At 37.7% G+C, this 23,889-nt stretch overlaps 1 protein-coding gene across 1 annotated transcript in view; it reads right to left on the bottom strand.

The window, feature by feature from the left end:
* Positions 1–276: 276 nt before the first annotated feature.
* Positions 277–23,889, bottom strand: part of SLC30A7 (solute carrier family 30 member 7) — a 29,915-nt gene continuing 6,302 nt past the window's right edge. The window contains exons 4-11 of the mRNA XM_082766604.1: positions 22,696–22,783; positions 20,336–20,462; positions 19,273–19,422; positions 18,196–18,246; positions 15,931–16,066; positions 6,746–6,836; positions 5,732–5,881; positions 277–4,419 (exon numbers count right to left, since the gene is read on the bottom strand). Of these exons, the coding sequence (XP_082622730.1) occupies positions 4,372–4,419; positions 5,732–5,881; positions 6,746–6,836; positions 15,931–16,066; positions 18,196–18,246; positions 19,273–19,422; positions 20,336–20,462; positions 22,696–22,783 (841 nt within the window). The 3' untranslated portion in view covers positions 277–4,371. The remainder of the gene's footprint in view (positions 4,420–5,731; positions 5,882–6,745; positions 6,837–15,930; positions 16,067–18,195; positions 18,247–19,272; positions 19,423–20,335; positions 20,463–22,695; positions 22,784–23,889) is intronic.

Here is a 23,889-nt window from a genome sequence, read left to right as displayed (position 1 = left end):
AAAACAAGAACTCACCTTCAGGACAGCTGGTGAAACGGGGAGAGGCTGCACAGAATTTATTTTGGAATGCTGCAAATTGAAATAGATCTGGATTTCTCCATACATAAATGCTGGCACTGAAGTGCTGGATTCAAACTGCAACAATCACAGCTGAGTTCATGTCAGTTCTCAGAAAACAGACTGCAAGAATCCTCTTTAGCATCAGCTATTGGTGGTTACTATTTCAGCTAGTCATACATACTGGGAAAAGACAACAAAGCAGACCTGTACGCAATTTTTTTTTAAACTGAAGATTTATTGGAAAGAAATTTGATCCCATATCTTCTCAGCAATATAGGACGTTTAACATTTTATATAGACGGTATTCAAGTAGAAAAGATTACATTAAAAATTTCTAATATTGCACTTGGGACAAGTCATGGCTAAGCTACTACATTAGCATTCCAGAACAAAATCATATACAGTCTTCAGAATCTCAGTGAGCTGCCTTGCATTATTATAAAGATTTCTTAATTTATTTTTTTTTTGATATTGTACGGTTCAATTTAAGCTCACTGCTAAGAATAATTATTATAATTGAAAGTTAAAGGCAAGCAATATGCTGTATGCAAGCAGTATGTTTTATACTACCAGGAATGATTTTGGCAATTTCTTCATTCACATTATTTCACACTTCAGCCAAAATACTGAAGCGATTCATTTAACTGTTGTACAAGATCCTAGCATACACATGAACAACTTTAATGCACAAGAGGAGTGTAATACACAACTCCTTTTACACATGATTTCTGCCAAATTACCACATAGGCAGGAACCTTTTGTGGCTCACTGAAACAGACAAGTAGATTAGCCACTATCTGCACGTATTGAAGCACGTAGCCTTCACATGCCTGAGACAAGAGTACCAGAATTGGTACCTTTTCACATTATGGAAGTCTCTGGCCAATGAAGTCCCAACATAGATGGTCACGACAACAAAGCCTGAATGGGGGAGAAATCCAAAAGAGAATCCCAAGAAGTCAGGGATAGGAATTTTGGTAGAAGTGTAAAGGATGAATTAACTACTGAATGAGGATACGGGATCAGAGAAATGAGCTTCCATAAAAAAAGAATCCCCTTTACTTACTTTTGTAAATGCATGCAAAAGGTATGGGATAGTCAAGAATCAGCAAGTGGCAGTCTGTGGCTGCTGGGGAAAGCAGGACAGGGCTAACTAGTAACTAAAGCTGTTCTGATCTGACATTTAAAAGATTGGTGAGATCTGTTACATGAGTATTGATTAAGGTTTGAATCTTATAGAAGCATCAAGGTTTTAGCAACTGAAGTTTGGACTTGGAATGGGACAAAAACCACAAACTCCACAATTTGATTGCCATCAAGTATTTAAAGGATGGAAAATTGCAGTTCAGGAGCAGCTTCTCTCACCTTCTATCATGTTTATATTCCCAAAACAGGTTCACTGACCAACAGTTAGAGATAACCTTTCCTTCCTCTACCTTTAAACCAAGTTTCACTACATTAAAAAAAAAAAAAAAAAAAAAAGGAAGAATGTTTAATGACAAAGGTCTATTCTATTAGTAGCAGTAGTTTCAATTTCTATGTAAAAATAGTGTCACCAACTCCTACTAATGATGAGAAACTACAGAAACATCAAGTCATCCTTAATAATGAAGAAGGTGCTATTTTGATTAGAAGTCTCAGACTTGTGCATATGCTTCCAATGGTAAGGTAAGTCCTCATAAGCAAAAAGTGTCAAAAATGGCTAAAATCAATATTGTGTAATTCTTAACCATTTTTTTGCAGGCTTTTGCACTCAGTTTCCTATATTGAAAAATTTTATAGCCATACATCTTAGAAAAACCCACCCAAGTGCCATTTGGGCAGATTCTCAGTTGGAAACGAGTTGTAGCAGTCGTCTTTTCATTAAGACAACTAAAATAGTGGCCAAACCCAACAACTTGGGCAGCAGTACAGTATTTCAGAAATACTCAGTCCCAAAAATATGCTCTATAAGAATGTTTTAAACCAAATTCTGATCATCGATCATGGCAATTATTATGAATTTGGATGGTGCTTGCCTTTAAAATGGTTTTAGTTGATACCCTCTAGACAGTAACTAACTACAACATCAAGAAATTACGCCGTCAACCGAACAGCAGCAGTCTATAGGCAACACCGCAAAAAATGAGGTCTCTCAGACCTATGATCACAACTGTCTTTTAATTACCTGTTTTGTGGCCATATAGGCAAGTAATATATTAAACCAAAATACTCAAATTTGCTCAACAGATTATTGCACACTACCCCACCACATATACCTTTCAGCTGCCGTCCTCCCAGGACCTCCACACTTGGCAGAGCATCTCCGAGGTGAGCGGGGAACAAGCCTGGCTGAGGTGCCAGGCAGGAGGCCAGAGCAGATGGATGTGGAACGGTGCAGCTGGCTGAATGGGTGACTGCACCTGCATCCCCAGAACTGAATAGGATTGGAAACTAGCAGTATGGATAAAGGAGGATCTGGAGACTGGGAAGGACTAAGTAGTAGCATATGGCTTTGTAGTGCTCTTTTTCTTTACACCCGACATTCAGTTGCAAGTACAGAAGTACAACCCCAAGCTTCCTACATGTTAATGTTTCTGTATTTCAGCAGGAGAATTCAGGTACCAGCCATCAATTTGGCAAGTAACATTGTTATCGCATAAATAGTACCTGAATTTTGATCTCTTTAAGAGCAACAGAATGAGTACAAGAAACTTCATCTCTACTGTGAATTCAGAAACATCAGCGGCAAAGCAAACCACTGATGCAAATGAACCTTCATTACTTTCCCCAGTGCCTTGCACTTGCTTCAAAGCAAGTGCTGTCAGCTTCAGAGGGCCTTGGTTTCAGTATTACTCCCTATCAGGTGCCAGAAAAAATACGTAAAATCCATACCAGTCAGTAGTGGCTATGATTTACCAGACAAATATCTGTCTTCCTTCTTACTCCACAATGTTTTGTTTGTAAAATGTCCCCTTATAAAATCTTCCATTACTAAGTTAACTACTACAGCATAGTGGAATTACCATCTGTAATATCAAGAATAGCAGATTGTCATTGAAAGCAACGCTCAGATCTGAGAGCGTAAAATGATTATAAATGCTACAAAATGTGACCACTGACATTTCTGGAAATGACAGTTTACTGCATTGAAATTTTTTTTTTTCCCAAATGGAAAACATAGAAGACTACAGTGAGATAGTTAAAAACATCTGACTTGTCAATCTGGAAAAGCATAATCCTAAATAGCATGAACAGTGGTCTTTATTTCCATTTCAGGTGTAACAACCAGGAGCACATTTTTAGTATTTGGAAAGGCAAAAAAGTTATCTCACCATTCACTTTAATAAAAATTACTACAAGCTATTAATATTAAGGAAATTTAGACTTTCGCAAACTTAGGCATTTATTTTTTTGCCCCATAATTTGGAAAATAAAAAGCTTCCTGCATGGCTTCCATCACCATCATCTTTTCCCTCAGCTGCCTGTTGTTTTAGTGACTATGGACATGGGTAGCATTGTGTAACATCTCATTACTCTCAACAGGATGAGGAGACTAAGACTTGGAATTTAATCTAAATCTTGACTAATTTCCACAATGTATGTGCAACTAAATATCCAGCTTGTTTGGTAGGAAAGTCTCTTCACAAGGGCTTTGTCTTTTACCTTTAGAATTTTTTCCTGTTTGTTAAGATGCAAGAATAAGGGAAGTCTAACATCTACAGTTATGCAAGTACACTAAAGCGCCACACACATCACTAGTAAATAATCAGACTGCATACAAGATATATTTGTAAAAGTAATAAAACCCTTTGATGCTTCATATTTATGCTGGCAAATACCTCTCCTGATATAAAAGGCACTTTGAAAACCCAATATGGTTTGGTTCATTAAGTTTGCAAAGTACAAACAATTGTACAAACATACAATTATAGTGAAGCATGTCAGCTATTGTGACATTACATACAAAACAAGTTTCCAATTGTTGATAACACTGGTTTTATGGGAATGAGCAGTGGTTTCAGCAGCTTTTCTGAAGACATTGCAGGGTTTCCAGTACCACCATTTTAGTTTCATATTGGAACAAACGTAGTAAGTAAAAAACCGTCAAAAACTTACAAGTTTAGGGGCCACAAAAAGACAAGACCCAAAGTCCATAACATTCATTCTGTATTTACTCCTTAGAAATCAACTCCATCCATAGCCCAAAGACAGAAATCTATTCAGTCAATTCCAGACCAGTTGTGGAGGCAGGCTCTGTCTTGATAAGCATGTTGTTTTATACCATTACAGTACAGAAAACTTTGGTCCAACAGCAGTTTCAGAAACTCACTACATGGCTGCAACATCAATCTGTACATAAAGCTGTCTTACTCCTGCCTGTGGAAAAGAGAAGGAGAGATTAAAAACCACAAAACTCTAACACCAAGACAATTTGAACAATGGTCCCAAACAAGAGTTTGCACCAGTAAGCTGTCCTACAAAAAAAACTCAGTATCTTCATTTTCTATAATGCATTCTGTAATACAATCAAGCACATCATTTACTGAGATACCTGGCATTTTGAAACCTACAGACTTTTAGGGAGTACTATATGAAACACATGGTTGTTCATACAGTCAAGAAATGGACATACGTAGGCATATTAACACCCGTATTGCCCGCTTTCCTTTTCTGATTCATCCTAAATACCTGTCACATTTGATACTGCCCAAATTTTCTCTTGTACAAATGTAACTGCCTGAAAAGTAAGCTGCTTGAAGAGCCATCAGATTAAAATGGAGTGAAGAGTAAGAGCACAGCATGGGATTTGTGGTTTGAACCAGCTCTGCAATGAGATTCTAGCAAGAAACTAGGGCTACAATGAACTGACACACTAAAATAACTTCTGGTAAATGTATGCAAATTACACTGAAGCATTCATCCCCTCAGAAATCCTATTAAACTAGGCTAAGGTGGATCTGCTTAGTTTATCAGCATTCAATATAAAACAACGTAAAGAAATCATTAGTCATTTATTTAACCTCAGGGTCAGGCCAGCATTGTGATGGCCGCTGGTTATGCAAGGTGATCTTGAAACACCAGCCTGAACACTGGGAAAGATCAGACTGTCTTCAACCATCCTCAACTTCCTTTCAGATGGCTGGTTTTGCCACTCATCTGGACGATTATATCAAGATTGATAAGGGTCAGTATTACCAAGGAGAAAAATCTACTTTCTCAAACTGTTCCTCCACTCATCTCCATATGCCAGGTAAAAACAACAGACCTTGTTCTCCCAACTCCCCTGCCAGACACACAGCTCTGAAACTGCAAAGCTGCAAACAGTGTAAGAGTGAACGACTCACTTGGAAAACGCAATCCTTTAGAGACTTGAGATGTAAAATTAGTTTCAAATACACATACTAGAATGTTCTGCATTAACTTGATCACCTCACAAAACAACTGCTATTTCCATTAAGTGACATTAAAAAATTAATGCAATTAATGCAAATTAATGGTACAGCAATTCTACTTATGCTAGGCAATATTTTGAAATCATTCCACACAGCTAGAGCAGAGCAGCTTTTCAACAGTTGTATTGATACCAAAACCAGAAACATTTAATTGTTCTTAATATGAATTACAATGTCACATCACGTGACAGGTAGTTTATAGCTGGACGTGCAATTTTCACTTACTAGAGACATACCTGAGTAAAAATATTGTGAGTCTGGCTTAGAATCCACCTTCCATCAGCATCAGGAGCTACCAGTAATTTCAAAGTCCCTATGTAAACATCAGTACAGAGGGTCCAGAAGTGTGGATCATGTAAACTGTAAACTCCTTGCAACTGCTGCACCTAAAAATAAAAGCAACCTTTTTTTCTGAATTTTGTAACAGAAAAAAAAAAATGAAGGCAATATGACTTTTTACATCTAGTTAATCATCCAATTTGTGCTAATTCACTTAAATTCGTTATTACTGTCGCTGTGATTATAAAGCATTGAGGACAGGTACTATGTATGGGCCAATTTTGTATCTTGCTAATTTACATTCTGCATATATTTTCTTGAAACCATTTCTGAAAACGGTGGTGTCCAAGAAAAAAATCATTTAGTTGAATGCCCTCAAATTTAAACTGTGATTTTTGTACATATGGGAATTCTCCCATTAAAAATTATAGAGATTCTGACTATTAATGGAAATGTATTAATATGCCCAATTCTAAAATCCTTCAAATGATGTATTGTGTTAACTTTGTAAAGGTGTTGTACATGTTCAGATCATGACACGGTAAAAGGTAAGTTAGACAGGAATACACCAGGAAAAGTCAAATCCAAAGTAACCTGCATACACACACACGTTCAATGTTACTGTGCATCACTTTCCTAAAGAAGGAACTAGATTTTGAGGGAGACAAACTACTCTGAACTAAACAAAAAACCATCATTCACTATCAGAACAAATGACTGAGAGGAAAAGCTTCAGGGTCCATTTTTTCTGAAACAACTTATGAAGTTTTAAAATACAGAGTCGAAGCTATACACAATTTAGGATTTCTGAAAGATAAAAATAAACTGCTATCTCCATTTGTCCAATCTAAGGAACCTTTCACAGGCATTACTGGAAAAAAAAAAAAAATCACAATATTCTCATATACACTTGAGGTTCATTCAGTCAGTGGTTTGATCATTTGCAAAATGGCCAAAGTGTACGAGCTCACCCTCTGATAGCACTGAGGCAGGGCGTTTTCCAGAGAAGGAGGAGTTCGCTGCATCAAAATTCCAATGGATTCTTTTAAAAGTGGAACAATGCTACAAAGAAAAAAGGAAGTTAGCTATTTTCTGCAACTTTCAAAAGTTGCAGAACAAAGCAAAATGACATTCCTTAATGTTCCTGATTTTTTCTTTAGTTATTTCACCAGAAAGTGAGAGAGCTGTCATAAAAACCTGCTACAGAAAGTAAAAGGACAGACAAAATTGCAACGGTGTCTGGTTAAAGGCAAGATTACTTCTTCCCAGATTTCCCAGAGACATTTAGCAAATAATCACAAAACAGTGTTAACTTAATGGGGGTAAGGAGAATTTGGGATGAAATTTAAGCGTCAAACTTATATGACAAAGTAGCTGATACGTACAGCTTAAAACCAAAACCTATTTCAATTGCAATCGCTTACAGCCAACCATAAAAATATGCAACTGAACTGGTTTTGCTTTGTGTCTGGTTTGAGGCATATTTTTCTTATGAACTAAGATAATAATGGGGAGGTCATAAAACAAAATTAGTATGCACTAGTCCAGCTATAACAAAGTTATTTTGTCAGAAAGACAGCTTAGCATATTCTTGAAGTGAACTAAGTGTAGGGTCTCATCCAACCTCAAGAATTTAACATTTGGAAGCAGTTAAAGGCTCCCTCCTTACTGCATCGTCTTGTTTAATCAGCAAACTAAAAAGACACTTAATACCTCTTTTTAAAAAAGAACAAACAAAAAAAAATAACAACAAACCACCAGGATACCAGTAAGCTGATACCCTCAAGCTACCACTACAAATTCACACTGTTCTGCATTCGGTATGTTGACTTTTGTTTAGTAGCAGAGTATCATGCCCGGTTTGGTAGGGCACCCTAAAATTTTCAAGATGATGACAAACATTGATAGCCCAATACCAGAGCTTACTGAGGAATCTAGTTTCAAGAGCATAACAGTCACCTAACGCTCTACAGCAAAAGCAATGATAAATTTAAGAAGCTATAAGCTCAATTGCAGTGTTCAACACTCACCACAACTGAAATACACAGAGCGATGGGACGAAAAGCAACCAGAAAGAAATTGAGAGATTAACTGGGCGTTGAGTTAAAGGAAACTGGAACAGCCTCATTTAAAACCTCATGCAGCAATGAAGAACTCACCGTACGGCCCAGCTGTATATTCCCAAGCAGCGAACGCTGTGACCTCACCATTCCTTTCTGTTTTTAAACATATGGTGCCACCCCTACATGGAAGCAGTGCCAGCTTACACAGCTTCAACTGCTCAGCCCACCCCTTGGCCAACCCTTAGCCAGGGTGGGAAGGAGTTCGAGGTTGCACAGCTCTTGTGTAATGAGCCACTGGGAAAACAAGCACCCTAAAACGAAGTGTCCTTGTAAACAGACCTATTAGTCCAGCCAGGTTCACTGCCTGATACCTGCCATGTCGCCTCACACAGCTGTGCTGCTACTGAGGAATCATTTCAGAAATAGGAAGAAGCAATTAGGGGCAAGCAGGAGATATTTCAACCTGACCAAGTCAAACACTGACAACTATTGCATTGCCAAATCTGTCTAAAGGAAGCTTAAGCAGAGTGTGACATTTTATGGACAGCGCATTACAGAAATATAGAGGAAAAGGGTCTCTTGTCAGTGGACCCATCTCACTAAACATCCATGTCATGAGCATTACATCAAAGGGAGCTGGAGCTGTCAATCCATTGCTGAATTGTTTCAGTTTCACTCACTAGTTAAAAACGCAACTTTGCTTCTTAATAAAGAGCTTGGAAGAACAACACATTTAAAAAAGTTCCAAAAGCAATCTGAACATAAGACTTTTTGAACACAGACTATTCCCATAAATTCAACAATGCCCCTCTAACATTTCCATGCAAAGGCTTCAAACACACATGCTGCAGATTTTTTCCCAGAGGACGGACTAACAGAACGGAGAATGCAGGAACATGCCTTTTTTATTGCAATAGACTGCTACGGGGGAAAAAGCATCCATGAAGTCTGACCCAAACACGTTAGATTTGCTTAAATTTACAGTATTTAATAAAATTGATGCACGTTATCTGATGGTGTGGAAAAGAATTGGCAAGCAGAAGATCTGGAGAGACAACCTGCAGGAACACAGAACTAGCAGGCTGGGGCTGTTAACTTAACCCGCTCCAAAAAAAGATTTTGGTCAGTGAAACTGGTGATTCACTCTGGACACACATTGAAAAGAGGAAGTTAAAAACCCATTAGAGTTCAGTTTTGCTGAAGATGTATTTAAACTTAAGATCTGCTTCATTCTGAAAGCCTTTTACCCTAATAGAACGATCTTCTGAGGTTGCGTCTATGCAATCAGCAGGACGTGCAGCAGCACCAAGCAGTTTGTCTTCGTGCCAGGCAACAGGCAGCAGTTTTAAGCAGTACATTGGAACCAGTAGTTCAGACTCAACCATTATACGAAAAGGTGAATGGTGAAAGACACTCCACGGTATAGGCGGTGCAGTTTAGAAGATTGTCTTCCTGCTGACAAGGTTGCACCTATTCATGCTGCTGCAATGGCTCTACATCAACGCCTCCTGTACAAGTTTTTTGACAATAATGCTGCACAAATTACACTTTTATCCAGACTAAAGGAGAAACCCAAAAGCAGAGCGTTTAATTAAATGTCAACATCTTAAAAACCCAAAGAATACAGGCAAGTCAGGGAGTTGCTTGAGACGGTATGCAAAAGCTGAAACACACACAAGGTCATATCTTCTTTAACTAGGAAGCTACTTCAGCTTCAAATTTGTCTTCTGCAAAGCTGAAAAGGCCAGAAGACAACAGCAATGATGTGATAGCTCTCACAAATGCTGTTGGAGCACGTAAGCCCACGCACAGATCTGTGTCCAAAGGGACACTTTCTCTCACAAGGCAGTCTCTCACTGCACACCAAACAAACGTGACAAGCTTTGGAATCCAGTTTTCTGATGTCTTTGACATTCCCTTGTTTCACGCATGCTGCTGAAGTAGAAAGTCTTTGATTAAAAACTGAAGTCCACACAATATGTTCTTTTCTCAAACTCTAACTAAACCCAGAATCACTTAAGCACCAGGAGGCACTAAGAACATTAGTTCCCTCTCATCTTCCCACTAGGAAAGAGGATCGTACCAAGCATGCTGAAGATGTGGTCAGAGATTTTGACTAAGCTTCCCCCCACGGCTATATTTTTTGATTAGTCATTAGTGAAAATGCACATAGCTGTTCTCCAGCAGCTTTTGCACTAGTTCTGTCCCCCTCCCCCCCCCCCCCCCTTTTCTAACTACAAACGAACTATCGAAGAAAATAATGTACAATTCTCACCAAGTAGAGAGTTTTTTCTCGCATAAGCAGTCTGTAAACTGTGCTACTAAAGCAGATGAAACTTGACAATTGTCCCTAATTACCAAGCTTTAAATCTAAACTATCCCACTATTATACAACGCAATGGAACTTGAAAGAGACTAACTCAAATAAATCCCCGACAAAAGCCATAACAGTGAAAGTGACTTGTGTGCAAAACGAGTTAACAGCAAGAAAGCACATCACACTTTCACGTACACTGCTACAGAGGAAGCAAGAGAGGTGTTGAAGCAGATAAAACTCCTTGACATCTGATAAATCCACCCTGCCACTACTGCACACTGCTTGACTAACAACAGTGAAGCGTGAAAGCATCAGGATCTCGATCAGCTTACATCCCCTTCAGACAACACTCACAACCATGCCAGTCCCATCCTGTTTATGCCACTGCTTCTGTGAGCATACCTAGCAAGACTGTGGCACTGGCATCAACTTAAACAGCGAGACTGAAACCAACTCGGGGCAAAGTACCCTTTACAGTTATTGTAGTCAGATCACAAACAGGAAATTCATTTAGAGCTGTCAGCACTGTGTAAAATAAAGGATTCTTGTGAAAGATTTTTGTGGGAGGTAAGCAAACACTGCTAGGACCCAAGACCAGCTATGGTTATTCAAATGCTGTAGCTGCAAAATCTACAGCTGGATTTTAAAATCGCTTCTTTTCAGCCACCACCCACATCTGCAGTGCCAAGACTGTCAGCCTATTTCGGAACTAACTTTCATAAACCTTGTTTTAATTTGGCAATGGCAATTTTAACCAGTGTGCTCAGGACAAGGATCACAAGCCTGGTATTTACGTCTCCGATCTGAAGCGGTCTCTTCCCATAAAGCCAAGGCTGGCAGGTACTATTACCCTATAAATGAAGGCAGCACGTGCCATTTAGCAATGATGGCTCAAAACAACCCTAACAAGGAGCATGCTCATTTGGGGCAGTTTTGCAACTAAACGTTCCTTCTGTACCTTTATTTAAAAGTGAGGATAATCAGCTTAAAACTGCACACAAACCAAAAGCATTTACTAATAATGTTCATATTGTTATGCCCCAAATATTACAGGTATATGCCCCAAACAATCCAGGCATGCCCTCTCCCAAAGCTCTTCCATATTCTATCATGCTCAAACAACTCTAGACTTAATGAGAAAATGATGTAACCACAGAAACAACTTCACGAAGTAAATTGCCTCGTTTCTTTGACCACTTAATATGCAGTCTACATGCTCTACCCAAACTAGAATCACACTGAGTCTATGGTACTTTTCTAGAAAGATGTGGCTCTAATCTTGGTTTTGGACAAACTACTTGCTTCATACTGGAGTTGTGGCTTTTGTCTGATGAATAATTTCACGTAGTTGATGGAAATACAAAAATTGCTTCAACATTTTATATTACATTTAGAAATCTTAGGCAAGAAAAAGAGCATTTAGTTTTACATATCAAGAGTGTTTTAGAGACTTGGGAAATTGTTTGTCTTTGACATTAAGTTATAGAGAAAACATTCACTAAAAATCTTGAGTGACAACCTGAATAACTCTGAAATATTCAAGCTTTTTTTAAATTAAAAAGTCTTTAAACAAAATACCAGTTAAACAGACTTGTAAAACAAACATTTCTTACTTATGATTAATAACTAAACGGACACTTCCATGAGACAGAACACAAAGTAATAAAAGTAATAAAAGAGATTAATCGGATGTTGGCAGTAGTATCAAGGAACACTTAAAGGCTACAAAATACCTTCACCCCCCAGCTTCATAGAATTTGCCATTGATTTATGATGCAAAGATTTTTAAAGACTACAGGATATAGCCCTCCTGTTCAGGGAGCACAGGACTCTGCTTGTCAAGACTCGACAGACAGCTAAAATAGAGAAAAAGCAAACTTTCTACAGTAAGTAAAATCATAATGAAATTTGAAAGGGAAAATTATCTGACTTTATGCCTTTGCCTCTCCAGATCAGAATAGCAGAATGCAGGCTGTTCTGCCTGCAGAAAAAATGATTCTAAAGCAAGGGAAGTAATAAATATTAACAGTATTTCTAAGGAATCCTACTGAAGATGGGTTTTTACTGGAACACAGAAGGCCATAGTCCACTAAAGCAAAGTGCTGACCTCATGTCTGTTACAATCTTGAAAGAGCTCCCAAAGTTCTGCTTCTGCTAAGCTTTAGAGAACTGTATTTGTTGGTGAAAGCAACCTCAGGACCATCTCACATCGGATTTTTACTCTGCAGCCAGAATGTTCCACACTAACTCACAAGGAGTCAGGCAGAGAGTTAAGTCACCTGAGAGCAGCCTCAGTGAAGGATCACAGGAGCAACACAGCACAACAGTAGTTGACAATTTGCCCTAATTAGAGATGTTGTCTACAGGAAGGCTCAAGCATTTGAATTAAAAGCACTGCTTGACTTCTCTGAAGAGCTGTCCATCAACTTTTCGTGCATCTACACAAGACAAAACAGGTTACAAGATAGAGGCTGTCCAGCTTTATAATGCAGAGAGGATCTCGTTAGTCATCCCACAGGTACTTCTGTGACTTTTTTTTTTGTTGTTGTTTTGGCAAGCTTTGCCATCATTCAGAAAACGGAACGGTAATGCTAACTCACTGAGAGGTGCCCAACATTAAAGAAAGCAACTGATCAACAAATTGCTTGTATACAGATGAAGTTTGTTCAATCTTAGATTAAGATCAACATTTGCTCTCTGCACTTGCATGCATTTGCTTTGACATTTTACTGGCCTTTTGGGCGCTGCAGTTTCATGGAAGGAAATAAGGACTTGTGTTCTGCTTTTATTCCCACTTCGAATACACAGGTATCACAGAAAAGAGTGTAAAACAAACAAACAAACAAACAAAACACAAACAAGCAGCCCCCAAGGTCAGAATGAGGTCTCCCTGGAAGCAATTTCAGAAAACAAAATTATTTTTTTTTTGGTAAAATTTGAGACAGAGTTCAGCGAGATACATCTGATGATGGAAAAACACCTGTGCTTTAGGCAAATCAATCCTAAATGCTTGGCATTTGAGAACAAACAACAAAAGGTCAGCACAAGTGCTCAAAGATAGAATTTTGTCCCCTTTATAATACCACAGACTTCAGTTAGACAGTAAAATTAGTCCCAGTTAACTTTCAGGTTATTGATACCCATCAAAGATTAGGCAGGGGAGATATAATTAGCCTAACAACCACAAAACAGAAAAAACCCTGTCAACACACACCAAAAAAGGCACTTCTGGAAAGAAGTCTCCCTCCCATATAACAAGCTGACAGCCAAGAACAAAAGCATTTCCATACAGATTTTGACATTCCAGCTGCTTTCTTTTAAAGCTTCAGATGACTAAAAGGCATAGGAGAGGATCCAAGCTCAGGATTCTGCTTGCCCTAGGAGTTGGACTCGAGGATCCTTATGGGTCCCTTCCAGCTCGGGGTATTCTGTGACTCTGTCGGTTAACGTTAACAGCAGTAAGGAGAGCGCTGCCTAGCCTGGTGCATCAGCCAGTAAATAATAAAAGTAATGTAGAACCAGGGGCCTACATAGCTGACTAAAATGGAAACGGATGGTTTCACGTATGTGGATTCATGCAAGACAGCGTTGGAAGATCAACAATTAAATCTAACTAGTAGTGTATTTTTAACCAATCAGCTAACATACTCTTGTAAGAAGACCCAGTACCCAACAGCTTTTATGCAACCCTACTTGAAATCAGCAAAACTCTGTAGTCCCAGCTAGGGGAAAATCCTCAGACAGCATCAGAACTTTTGAACAATTACTTTATCTGACTAGCTTTTGTATCCCTGACTCAAAACTACACTTGTTTTACTACAGCCACAAAGAAAAGAATCCAATTTCTTAAACACCCATGTATAGGTCCACTTGTTGGTGCACGCATGTACTCCCATTCCACTCCATCTTATGGAAGTTGGTTTAACAGAAAGAGGGAGATTTTATAGATGAGTGGGCTATTTTTTTTCCAAAAAACAAACAAACAAAAAAACCACAACCCCCACACACAAATATTCTTTTTACTCTGGGCCCCTACTGTTACAACAAAAGATCTCCTTATGATAAAATTTGAAAAACAGTTTGAGTTATCTGTAAAAGAACACATTACACACATGGCATAGTGGAGAATATGGTAGAACAAACAATGGTGTTATGATCAGGAGCATAAATGAGAATTATTAAATACCACAAGACGATCAAAATATTGACTTGAAACTGTCAGTCATTTTGATCATTTTCTTCAAGTGTTTCAAATTCATTAGTAATTAGGTCTGTTGGGCTGCTTAAAAAACAAAACCTGCAATTAATCTTTGCTCCACTGCTGTGCCAGGATGTGTCAGTCAAAGAAACACAGATTTACTTCTGCTGACTATGATGCAAACGACTGCACTCAGACTTATTAAAGTAATCCTAGAGATCATTTACAGTGTTTTGGGCCAACAAAATAATGATACAGACCACGTTAAACATTAGGTCTGATATGGGGTCAAAGGACGCATCAAGTAGTGGAATTCTCCAGCCATTCCAGCATCGAACAGAGACCTCCATAGGGCCATCCTAGCTATGCTACAAGACCTATGAATAACTTTATTTTACAAACTTCTATTACAGAAGCTACAGTCTTCTTCCAAACTCTGTATGAGCAGAACAAAAAAGCAATCATTCACGTGGTATTTTTGGATCAACGCTCTGCATATGCTTTACTGTACACAAAGGCAGACCCTTAAAATACAAAAGGTACAGAAATCAGTGTTCTACTTAACTGTTAACTATCAATAGCTTCTTTCCCCACGGCAGCCTACACACTTTCTTTCCAGTTTTTGGAGATCTCAGTCACAGAATTGGTTTGCTAATAATTTGACCTTTACAAAATTACAGGATGTTTAAGTAAACCTTTTGAGTTTATATTCAAGTGGTAATTTCATAGTGACTGCTAGTACATGGATTTTTGTGTGCATTTAGTACCTGAAGCATGTTGGCCTGCTCTGATAAATAGGGAGATTCACATCAATAATTCTGCAAATGCTGCCATGCATGTAGCATAAACATGCCATATATGGTGTAAATGTAACTATGCAGTTAATCAGGTGACATTCTGCCCTATGCCACCATTGAAACAGGTGCCAGAAATGCCTCACAAACAGCATCACTGAACAAAATGTTTGCTTGTCCTATCAAATCCAAATAGATTCACATTTACAATGATCTTGGTAAGCAACAACAGGGAAAGCACAAAACTACTTGAAGCATTTCCACTAAATCTTAGAAGGAATAAGGATGTATCAGAATATAAATGCACAGGAAAAGACAACTCTCTCGAGGGGAAAAAAAAAAAAAAAAAAAAAAAAGTAGTCTTGATTCATCAGGGACAAGGGCATGTCCCGTGCCAGCAGGCTCAACTCAGCTGCACTGAAGCCATTCTGCTCCATTTACTGGAGTACATTGGTTTACATAACAGTGTACTAAATACAGAGAGGAAGAGTTCTATGGTTTGAACCTGAAAGACATTTTCGTAGTATTTTTGTAATATTACACCAACAGGGCTAAAATATGCAGACTTAAAAACAAAAGCAGTAGCTGAAGAAAAGGAAAAACAAGGTAACATTTCAAAATACACCAGGACAGCTGCACAGAACAGAGGTAACATATCACCCTTGGAATAAAAGCAAGCATTGTGGAACATTAGCATAACAGATAAACCTGTTATTCTGAGCTGTAATTGTTTAACTGTAACTAGCATTGAAAGTACAAGCAAGCAATTGATATCAATACTTACCTTACGCCTATAAGCAATGCTATCAGCATTGAACAAATAGGATCTGCTATCATTAGACCATAGTTTTGCATCAATATAGCAGATATTATTACACCAATACTCCCAAGCGTGTCTGCAACAATGTGTAGAAATACCCCTGTAAGAGATTAATTTGTATCAATACAACTTGGTACTCTCACAGCTAATGGAAGTATTTCAAAGACTCTGAAGAAGAGTTTCAAGAACTAGATAGCATGATTTGTACTTGTTGAATTCTTCATTTTTTGTCAAATACACAGAAAGCTTTCACAGAGTTTCAACATATCCTTAAAATATAAAGCACTTGAAGAAATTGTATTATTTTTTGCACTTAGCATAAAAGGGTGTGTCACAGCATGGCTATCAACTTAAGCAGTGATCAACAGATAAAGCTAAATTTCTTCATTCAATACCCACCTGTATTATGCTAAAGAAACTCATGTTCCCTTTACACTTACAATAGTTAGTACTGTATAAGATGATAAAGAATGTTAACAACACATCTGTAAAGCTTTGAAAGATGCTTCACTGGCAATACCTTGGAGAAGTTATTTGGCAAAGAGATTTAAGACAAATGACTCTGATAATTATATACTGCAGACATGAATAACTTCACTCTTATTTTGTGGCACATCGAGTTGAAAAACAAGTAATTGAGCACTTTGCAGCTAGCCACAACTTAGCCTTTGGAGCTCTCTGCTGGCAATAACAAGAACAGACACTCAGAAACAGCTTTCTGAACACAAATGTTGGGACTCTGATAATACTCCCTACCAGCCCCAAAATAACCCACAACTATAAATCAGCATTCTAGCGATTTTCCTACATTTTCATTTGTATTGGATTTGGCTGGCATAGATTTAAACCTCTTCAGAGCAGGCCATATGGCACCAGGTATTAGGTTTGTTAGGAACTCACCAGTATTTTTGCTACCACTGAACAATGCTTGCATTAGCAGTCTCAGGGCCTTCTCTGTTACTCCCTCTGTCCCAAAAGCATGTAGGCTGGGGACAGACATGAAGCTGGGAGGGGACACAGCATGGACAACTGTCCCAAACTACCAAAGGGATATTCCATTTATTATAATTATTATTATTTAATATTTTTGTTTATTCCATAACATCATGCTCAGTAACAACACTGAGTCTTTCCAAAGTAGCTGTTGCTCAGGGTCTGGCTGGGAGGTAGTAAGGGATTGCCTTTGCACCCACTCCTCCCAATCCCCCTTTCACTTTTTAAACTGCCTGTATCTCATCCCAAACTTAGTTCCTGTTTATACTCTTCTGACTCTTTCTCCTGTCCCACTGCAGGATGGGGACAAGTGAGCATCAGGTGGTTGCTTATTTGGCCAACCCAGCACAATACTGAGAAGTTAAATATACGTATCGATAAATATTTTTTTTTTTTTCCAACTGTGATTCAAATGTGCCTTCCATTTGGAAGTCAGTCTTTTCATATCTGTTGTTGAAGTACTGAATATACATAAACACAATGGTGGAAGATATAAACATTGGAAGAGGTTGAAAATGTTCCCTTTTAAGGACTACGAACAAGCCAGAAAATCACCCAATAACAGAACACAGTATGTACATCTGGCTATGCCAGAGAATTACTTCTTACATTGTACAATTCTTTCACTCTAACTTTTGAATGCTTAAAAAAAAAAAATCAAAGCTCAGAACTGACATCATCAGTAGTTTATATGCACTAATGCTCAGGAGATTATGGACTCCAATTCCCCTTCAAGTGATTATAGCTTGAATGACCATCTTGTTTAAACCAAGTGTAATAGCTTGATGAAGTGACGTTTTAATTTCTGAAGGGTTACTGAGCTTATTTATCCATCTGCATTTTTCAAATACAGCCTATCTTAATAATGGCACTCTTTCCACTTTCCAAGGCATACATTTCAATTCAGCATCTTAGGTTTCTGCTTTTAACCGCTCTTTCCTAGTTTTTTCTTCTTTGATTTTTCAACATCATAACAGAAGTTGAATCCCAGTTTTGGGCTCTCCATTTTAAACTGTGTTGACAAAGCATTACGTCTATACTTCAGTGAATGTCTCAATGCCCAGTCATGCACACAGCAAGGCACCGGTCTGTTCACATGTGAAATAGGACTTCACAGAACAGCTCCTCTAAGAAAGAGGTAGCATCTACCCAGAGGCACGCTCTGAAATAGACGAGCAATGGACACTCACAGGCAGACCACAATAAACTAATAAATCACTATATTTCTTCTCATACCTTGTAAGATCTGCTTGCTGGAACCAGTCATCCCTTCAAGAGAATGGTCATCTGTGAAGACAATGTTAATATTGGCATATTAACCTACACAACGACTCCCTCCAGTTGTATATTTAGTTATGGTCTTCCTTTCTGAAGTTTCTTACTCAGAGAAACTGCTCACTATGACTAGATTTTGCTCTAGCAATGCAATAATCAAGTCTTAAAACATATTTTTAAAGAAAGCACCGCTTTGCACAATGATCTTTTATATAGAATATACACATACCAAAAATATATAAATAAAAAGACCAACATATATTTATTTAACAAAAAAGTAAGAAACAAAATCTTCCTAATACTTAGCAAAAGAAGCCTTCTCAAGAATACAAGCCATACATACAAGCAAAAAGAGTACTATCAATACATATGCTAACAAGGAATATTTCCATCAAGAAAGCATTTACATGTTATATAAAACAAGACAGATAAGACAGAGAAAGTAAAATTAAGAATTAAGTAAAAAAAATCCTCTCATTCAAGTAGATTAAGGCCTCTGTGGAACAAGTCAGAAAAAATCTCCTAAGAAAAAAACTGTCATAGGATAGCAAATGACTTCTAGTGAGGATATATAATAGTTTATGCAAGAATCAAATTGTTCTACTGAAGAAAGGTGGGGAGAATGTGGAGAGAGCAAGGACCACACGAGAGGGAAGTTAGCAAAGCATCTTAATGTTGTCTGTTAATTTTCATCAAAAATTGAAATAAAGCACTTAATATTATTATTATTAAATTATTATATTGCTATTGCATACATACTCGTATTTTGCTTGCACATAAAATTAAGGTGAATATTCAAAATATAAAGGTAAATTAAAACTTATAAAAACTAACACTGCATAGAGCACAAATAAAACAGCACTTAGCAAAACAAACCACAAAACAGGCACTGGCGTAGCTTCATTAAATATGAGGTGTGCTATTTCCTTGTTTGCTTACAACAACAAGCTGCCAGCATCTCTCTTCTGTTCAGAAAAATCAATAATGCCACATTTAAATATCCAAGTCAAGACATGGTCTATGACTTTAAGCACTTACCGTGACAATAGTCCTGACCATGAGAGTGTCCATGGCTATGGCTGTGGTCATGACTGTGTCCATGTTTATGTTCGTGGCTGTGACCGTGACCTCTGTGACTGTGTCCATGGCTGAGACCACCATTAAACAGAGAATGGCTGTGTTCATGCCCTAGAAACAAATTAGTATAAATTTAAATGCCAAATAGAAGTATGCTTACATTTGTCTCTAAGCTACTTAAAACATATTCATCTTTTAGGTCACTTCAATGTGTGGCTTTAAATAAATTAGAATGAAATTAACACAACTGTTTATATCTAAACCTGTGCTGTGTAGCCATGTGAAATACATATCTGATTTGAAACGTCAAGTATTTTTATACATTCCTACTTCTGAAACAAGTTATGTTATTTTTAACACAACTCAGTTCATGTACAAAACTAGATACAAACACATTAAAAACAGCTAAAGATTGGAAACTGGCTATTATTCACACATTAAAAATTAAAGCTTAAATTGCTGCTTAAAGTCCATAGACTATTTTATACTATCAGTTTATATGTTAAGCTGAAATAGCTACCAATTAGCTTGGTGGAAAAAAAAAAAAAAAAAAAAAAAAAAAAAAGAATGTTTACCGTATACAGTTAGGGAAATTCTGCATTTAAAGTTCAAAAGACCTTAAATTGAGAAGTACTTGAATCTTCATCCTATAACTAAAATTTGTTTCAGACATTTTGCTCATAAAGACCTTGCCTAACTACAGCCTAATTTTGTCCAGAAGATACTCTGCATCTCTCTTCCCATAAGGTGCAGTAGAATTCATGTTCCAGAATGCAGATCCTGGAGTTCCAGAGTTAATGGGTGGGAACTATGTGAGAATACACGAGTTACAGTAGTAACTAGGGCTGGCGTTAAAATATGGACGTCAACACTGCAACAAGTCCCGTATATGCCGTATACATTTCAGGATTGCCACTAAAAAGACCTAAAAATGTAATCCCAGGGCTGTCACTGAAGGATAATAGGGTTCTGGAACACAGGGTTCTAAGGAAGTAAACAGCACTGAAAATTACAGATGTCCTACCAGAACCGTGGGAATGCCCATGACCTCCATGCTGAAAAACAAATATTCCTATAAGGTTTACAATGAATCCCAGTATAGAAACCGGAAGAAGTCTCTCATGATGCACATCAGGGGGCTCCAGTGCCCTCTAGGAAAAATCAAAAACAAAAAAGAAAAAACAAAAAGCAATGATGATGTTTTTACAGTCTTGTCACATTATTAAGGTAGCACAAAAGTGCTTAGACACAGGAGCACTCCCATACAAACAAGTATACAGAAAGACATAATTAAGAATTACTCAGGACTTCCAATTTCTGAGATGGTGCACAGACTAATTCTTATTGTCTGAAGTTGAAGTTTTATAAATAAAGTTGTGCTGAGAATATTTTAATATACTTTCAATCTAGCTAGCATTGACTGTACGATTTCATTCTCCTGTGGGATTCAGCTCTAGAACACGCAAAAGCATTTTAACATTACACGGATTGCCCTAATAACATAAACAATTTCCAGGAGTCTAAAAAGCTTTTTCCTTCTCCTTTGGAGAGTGGGGATAAGGGGAATGAAACAACAGATGAGAACAAATTGTGGTTTTGTTTGTTTTTAAACTTTAAAATCTATATTCAAAAAGCTTTAGAAAAAAACAAACAAACAAACAAAAAAAACAACACATAGGACTGTCCTGGTTTCAGTTAGGACAGAGTTAATTTTCTTCCTAGTAGCTGGTAGAATGCTATGTTTTGGCTTAGGATTAGAAGAGTGCTGATAACACCCCGATGTTTTAATTGTTGCAGAGCAGTGCTTACACCAAGCCAAGGACATCTCAGCTTCTTGCTCTGTCCTGCCAGCAGGCAGGCTGGGGGTGCAGCAAGAGCTGGGAGGGGACAGACCCAGGACAGGTGACCCAAACTGGCCACAGGGGTATTCCATCCCATATGGGGTCATGCTGAACAATAGACGGGTGGCTAGCCGGGGGGAGGGGGCCGGACTGCTCAGGGTTAGGCTGGGCATCGGTCAGCGGGTGGTGAGCAATTGCATTGTGCATCACTTGTTTGTACATATTAGTAGTAGTAGTACTATTATCATCATCATTGTTATTATTATTATTATTGTTATTTTCCCGTTTTAATAAACTGTCTTTATCTCAACTCACGGGCTTCACTTTCCCGTTTCTCCCTCCCATCCCAGAGAGGGAGGGGGGAGGGTGAACAAACGGCTGTGTGGTGGTGTTTAGCTGCCGGCCGGGTTAAACCACAACAAGGACTAACACAATTTGAATCTGAAGCTAAGTGCTGAAGAATGTAAACTGCTACTGAAAGGAGAGAAAAACGTTCAACATCCATCCACAGGGATGAAAGGTACAGGCAACAGAAAAACAATGAAACTTTCAGGAGATGGAAAGTTTTGAAGTGACAGGGAGAAAAGGGGTCATCACCACAAAAAAGAAAAGGAGTACTTGCATGGGAGCTAAGACCAGTAGGAAGGCAATGATGTTTCAACATCACCACTGGAAGGGTAAAGAGTATTATTCAATTTTTCTAGTAAGCTTTGTTGCTGCTTCTAGATTTGGACTCAGCTTTTCCCAATATCTTAGGAAAATTCAGCCCGGTTTGTACTGCTTTTGAAGTATTTACAGGATCATTTATGTAGAGGAAATGTTCCTGACAACTTTTCACAATTCTCTATTAATTAAAAAAATAAATAAAAAGGAATTTATTCTGAACTAGAAATAAATAAATAAATAAGGCATCTCATTAATAAGTAAAACTTCATGCAAGCTGATCAGAATCAGTTATCAACTTTACTTTTATTAATATCACACACTTTAGTGCAGACAACTGATATCTAAATTTTAATCTCAAAATTATCAACTGAATCATTTTATTAAAAAAATCCAGAAGTGTCCTTATAAGAACTCAAACTATCACCACTTGACATTTGTATCAGACGTGAAGATTTGGAAAATAATGCTCTTTCTTTGATGAGTTATCCAAACTTCTTCACAGAATGTATTTCCATTTCTTATGATTAACTTCTCTACTCTGTATGACAATCTTTGGCCTTTCATTCTTGTCTTCATCTGGCCTTTAACAATGAAAAATATGGATCTGTCTAGATATACTATACACAGGTTGAAAAAGGACAGTGTCAAGATGACAGAACCTTTACACACCATCAAAACACTATTTAAGAAGCTAGTACTGATACACTGGGTTTATGTCACAAAACAGCAATTTCAGATGGCCCAAAACACTGTTCAGCTCCCGCATCTTTAAGGGGTGATTTCAGTAATTTTATCCCCATTAAATACACTCTACACATAGAAATTTGTATCAAATAGAAAAGTGAAAATTGACAGAGTAGTTTGCATCATTACATACCTCAACACCTTCAGAAAATATAAAGAATGCTGTGAAGATGAGGAATAAACCGTTTACAAAGCCAGCAAGTACTTCTGCTCGGACGTATCTGCAAGAAACAACAAAGAACAGCAGTTATGACTACCTCCATTTACATGTTGAAAATGAAAAGTGAAACTTAAAAACTGGAGTACAAATTTCTAGTTCTCAAACAATTGAATTGCACAGGGAATTTCCAAATGAGGACAGAGTATAAAAGCTACAGATAATTACATGAAATTCATTATTTTCTATGTTGACAGAAATTTCACCATTACAACAAACTTTTACTCAACTTCCACAGGTGTTTTAAAACACAGCAACTCTGAGATCACTTGGAACGTAACAGTAATAAAACAATGAAGCGATAAGTGGAGCAAGTGAAAGCAAAGCTGGTACAGAGAATTGAGCAAGACAGTAACTCACAACAACCCCAACCCTTAGCCCACCAGTCTAACTTAAGTATTCTACTTAGGTCCACAGCCCCAACTGCAAAATCAGCCAGAGCTTGCCTCTGCAGCCATTACCTGACCTGGATGAAAGAAAGCTTTTGATACTTCCCATTTAAGATAATCTGTACTGGAAGTTATGATATAAACGTATATCTGGAAACCATGATTACAACTTTTACTTAAACGTTTACTTAAGAATGTTGATATAAAGTTTTGTTTAATAACAAATTAGTCATACATTGATTTGTTTCCCCTTTAACAGGGGGGGGTTAGTAAAGGTCTTAACTAAAACAATTATTTCAGCTACTAAATTTCTCCAATGAAGAAAGAGCCAGGTTATATTAACATATAATTCCAGTGTAGGAAACACCAGACTTAATAGTTGGTGGCTGTACTCTAATAAATTGAACATAAGCTGTTTAAATACAAGGCAGTAATTAAGACAGAACCTGCCTTCGTTGCAGTTAGTTCATGGCAAAATCAATTCTTCCTAAGCTGATTTCTAGGTATACCAGAATTTCCACCTTAATTAAAGAGTGTTTTGAGTCCCAAACCACACGATCCATGCTTAGGCAAGACAGCTGAAGCTAAATGCTGACATTCAGGTCAGTAATGCTACGGGGAATGCAGCAACCTGTGTTACAGCTCATTTGCTGTTAATTAATTAGCATCACAGATGAACAATATTATATCACCAGTATTGTTTTACAGGGCACAGTGGAAC

The sequence above is a fragment of the Aythya marila genome (assembly GCF_965140915.1).
Source record: "Aythya marila genome assembly, chromosome: 8".
In the NCBI taxonomy this organism is placed as follows: Eukaryota; Metazoa; Chordata; class Aves; order Anseriformes; family Anatidae; genus Aythya; species Aythya marila.
The sequence above is the reverse complement of the archived record's forward strand: the minus strand, read 5'-3'. Positions and strand labels throughout refer to the sequence as shown.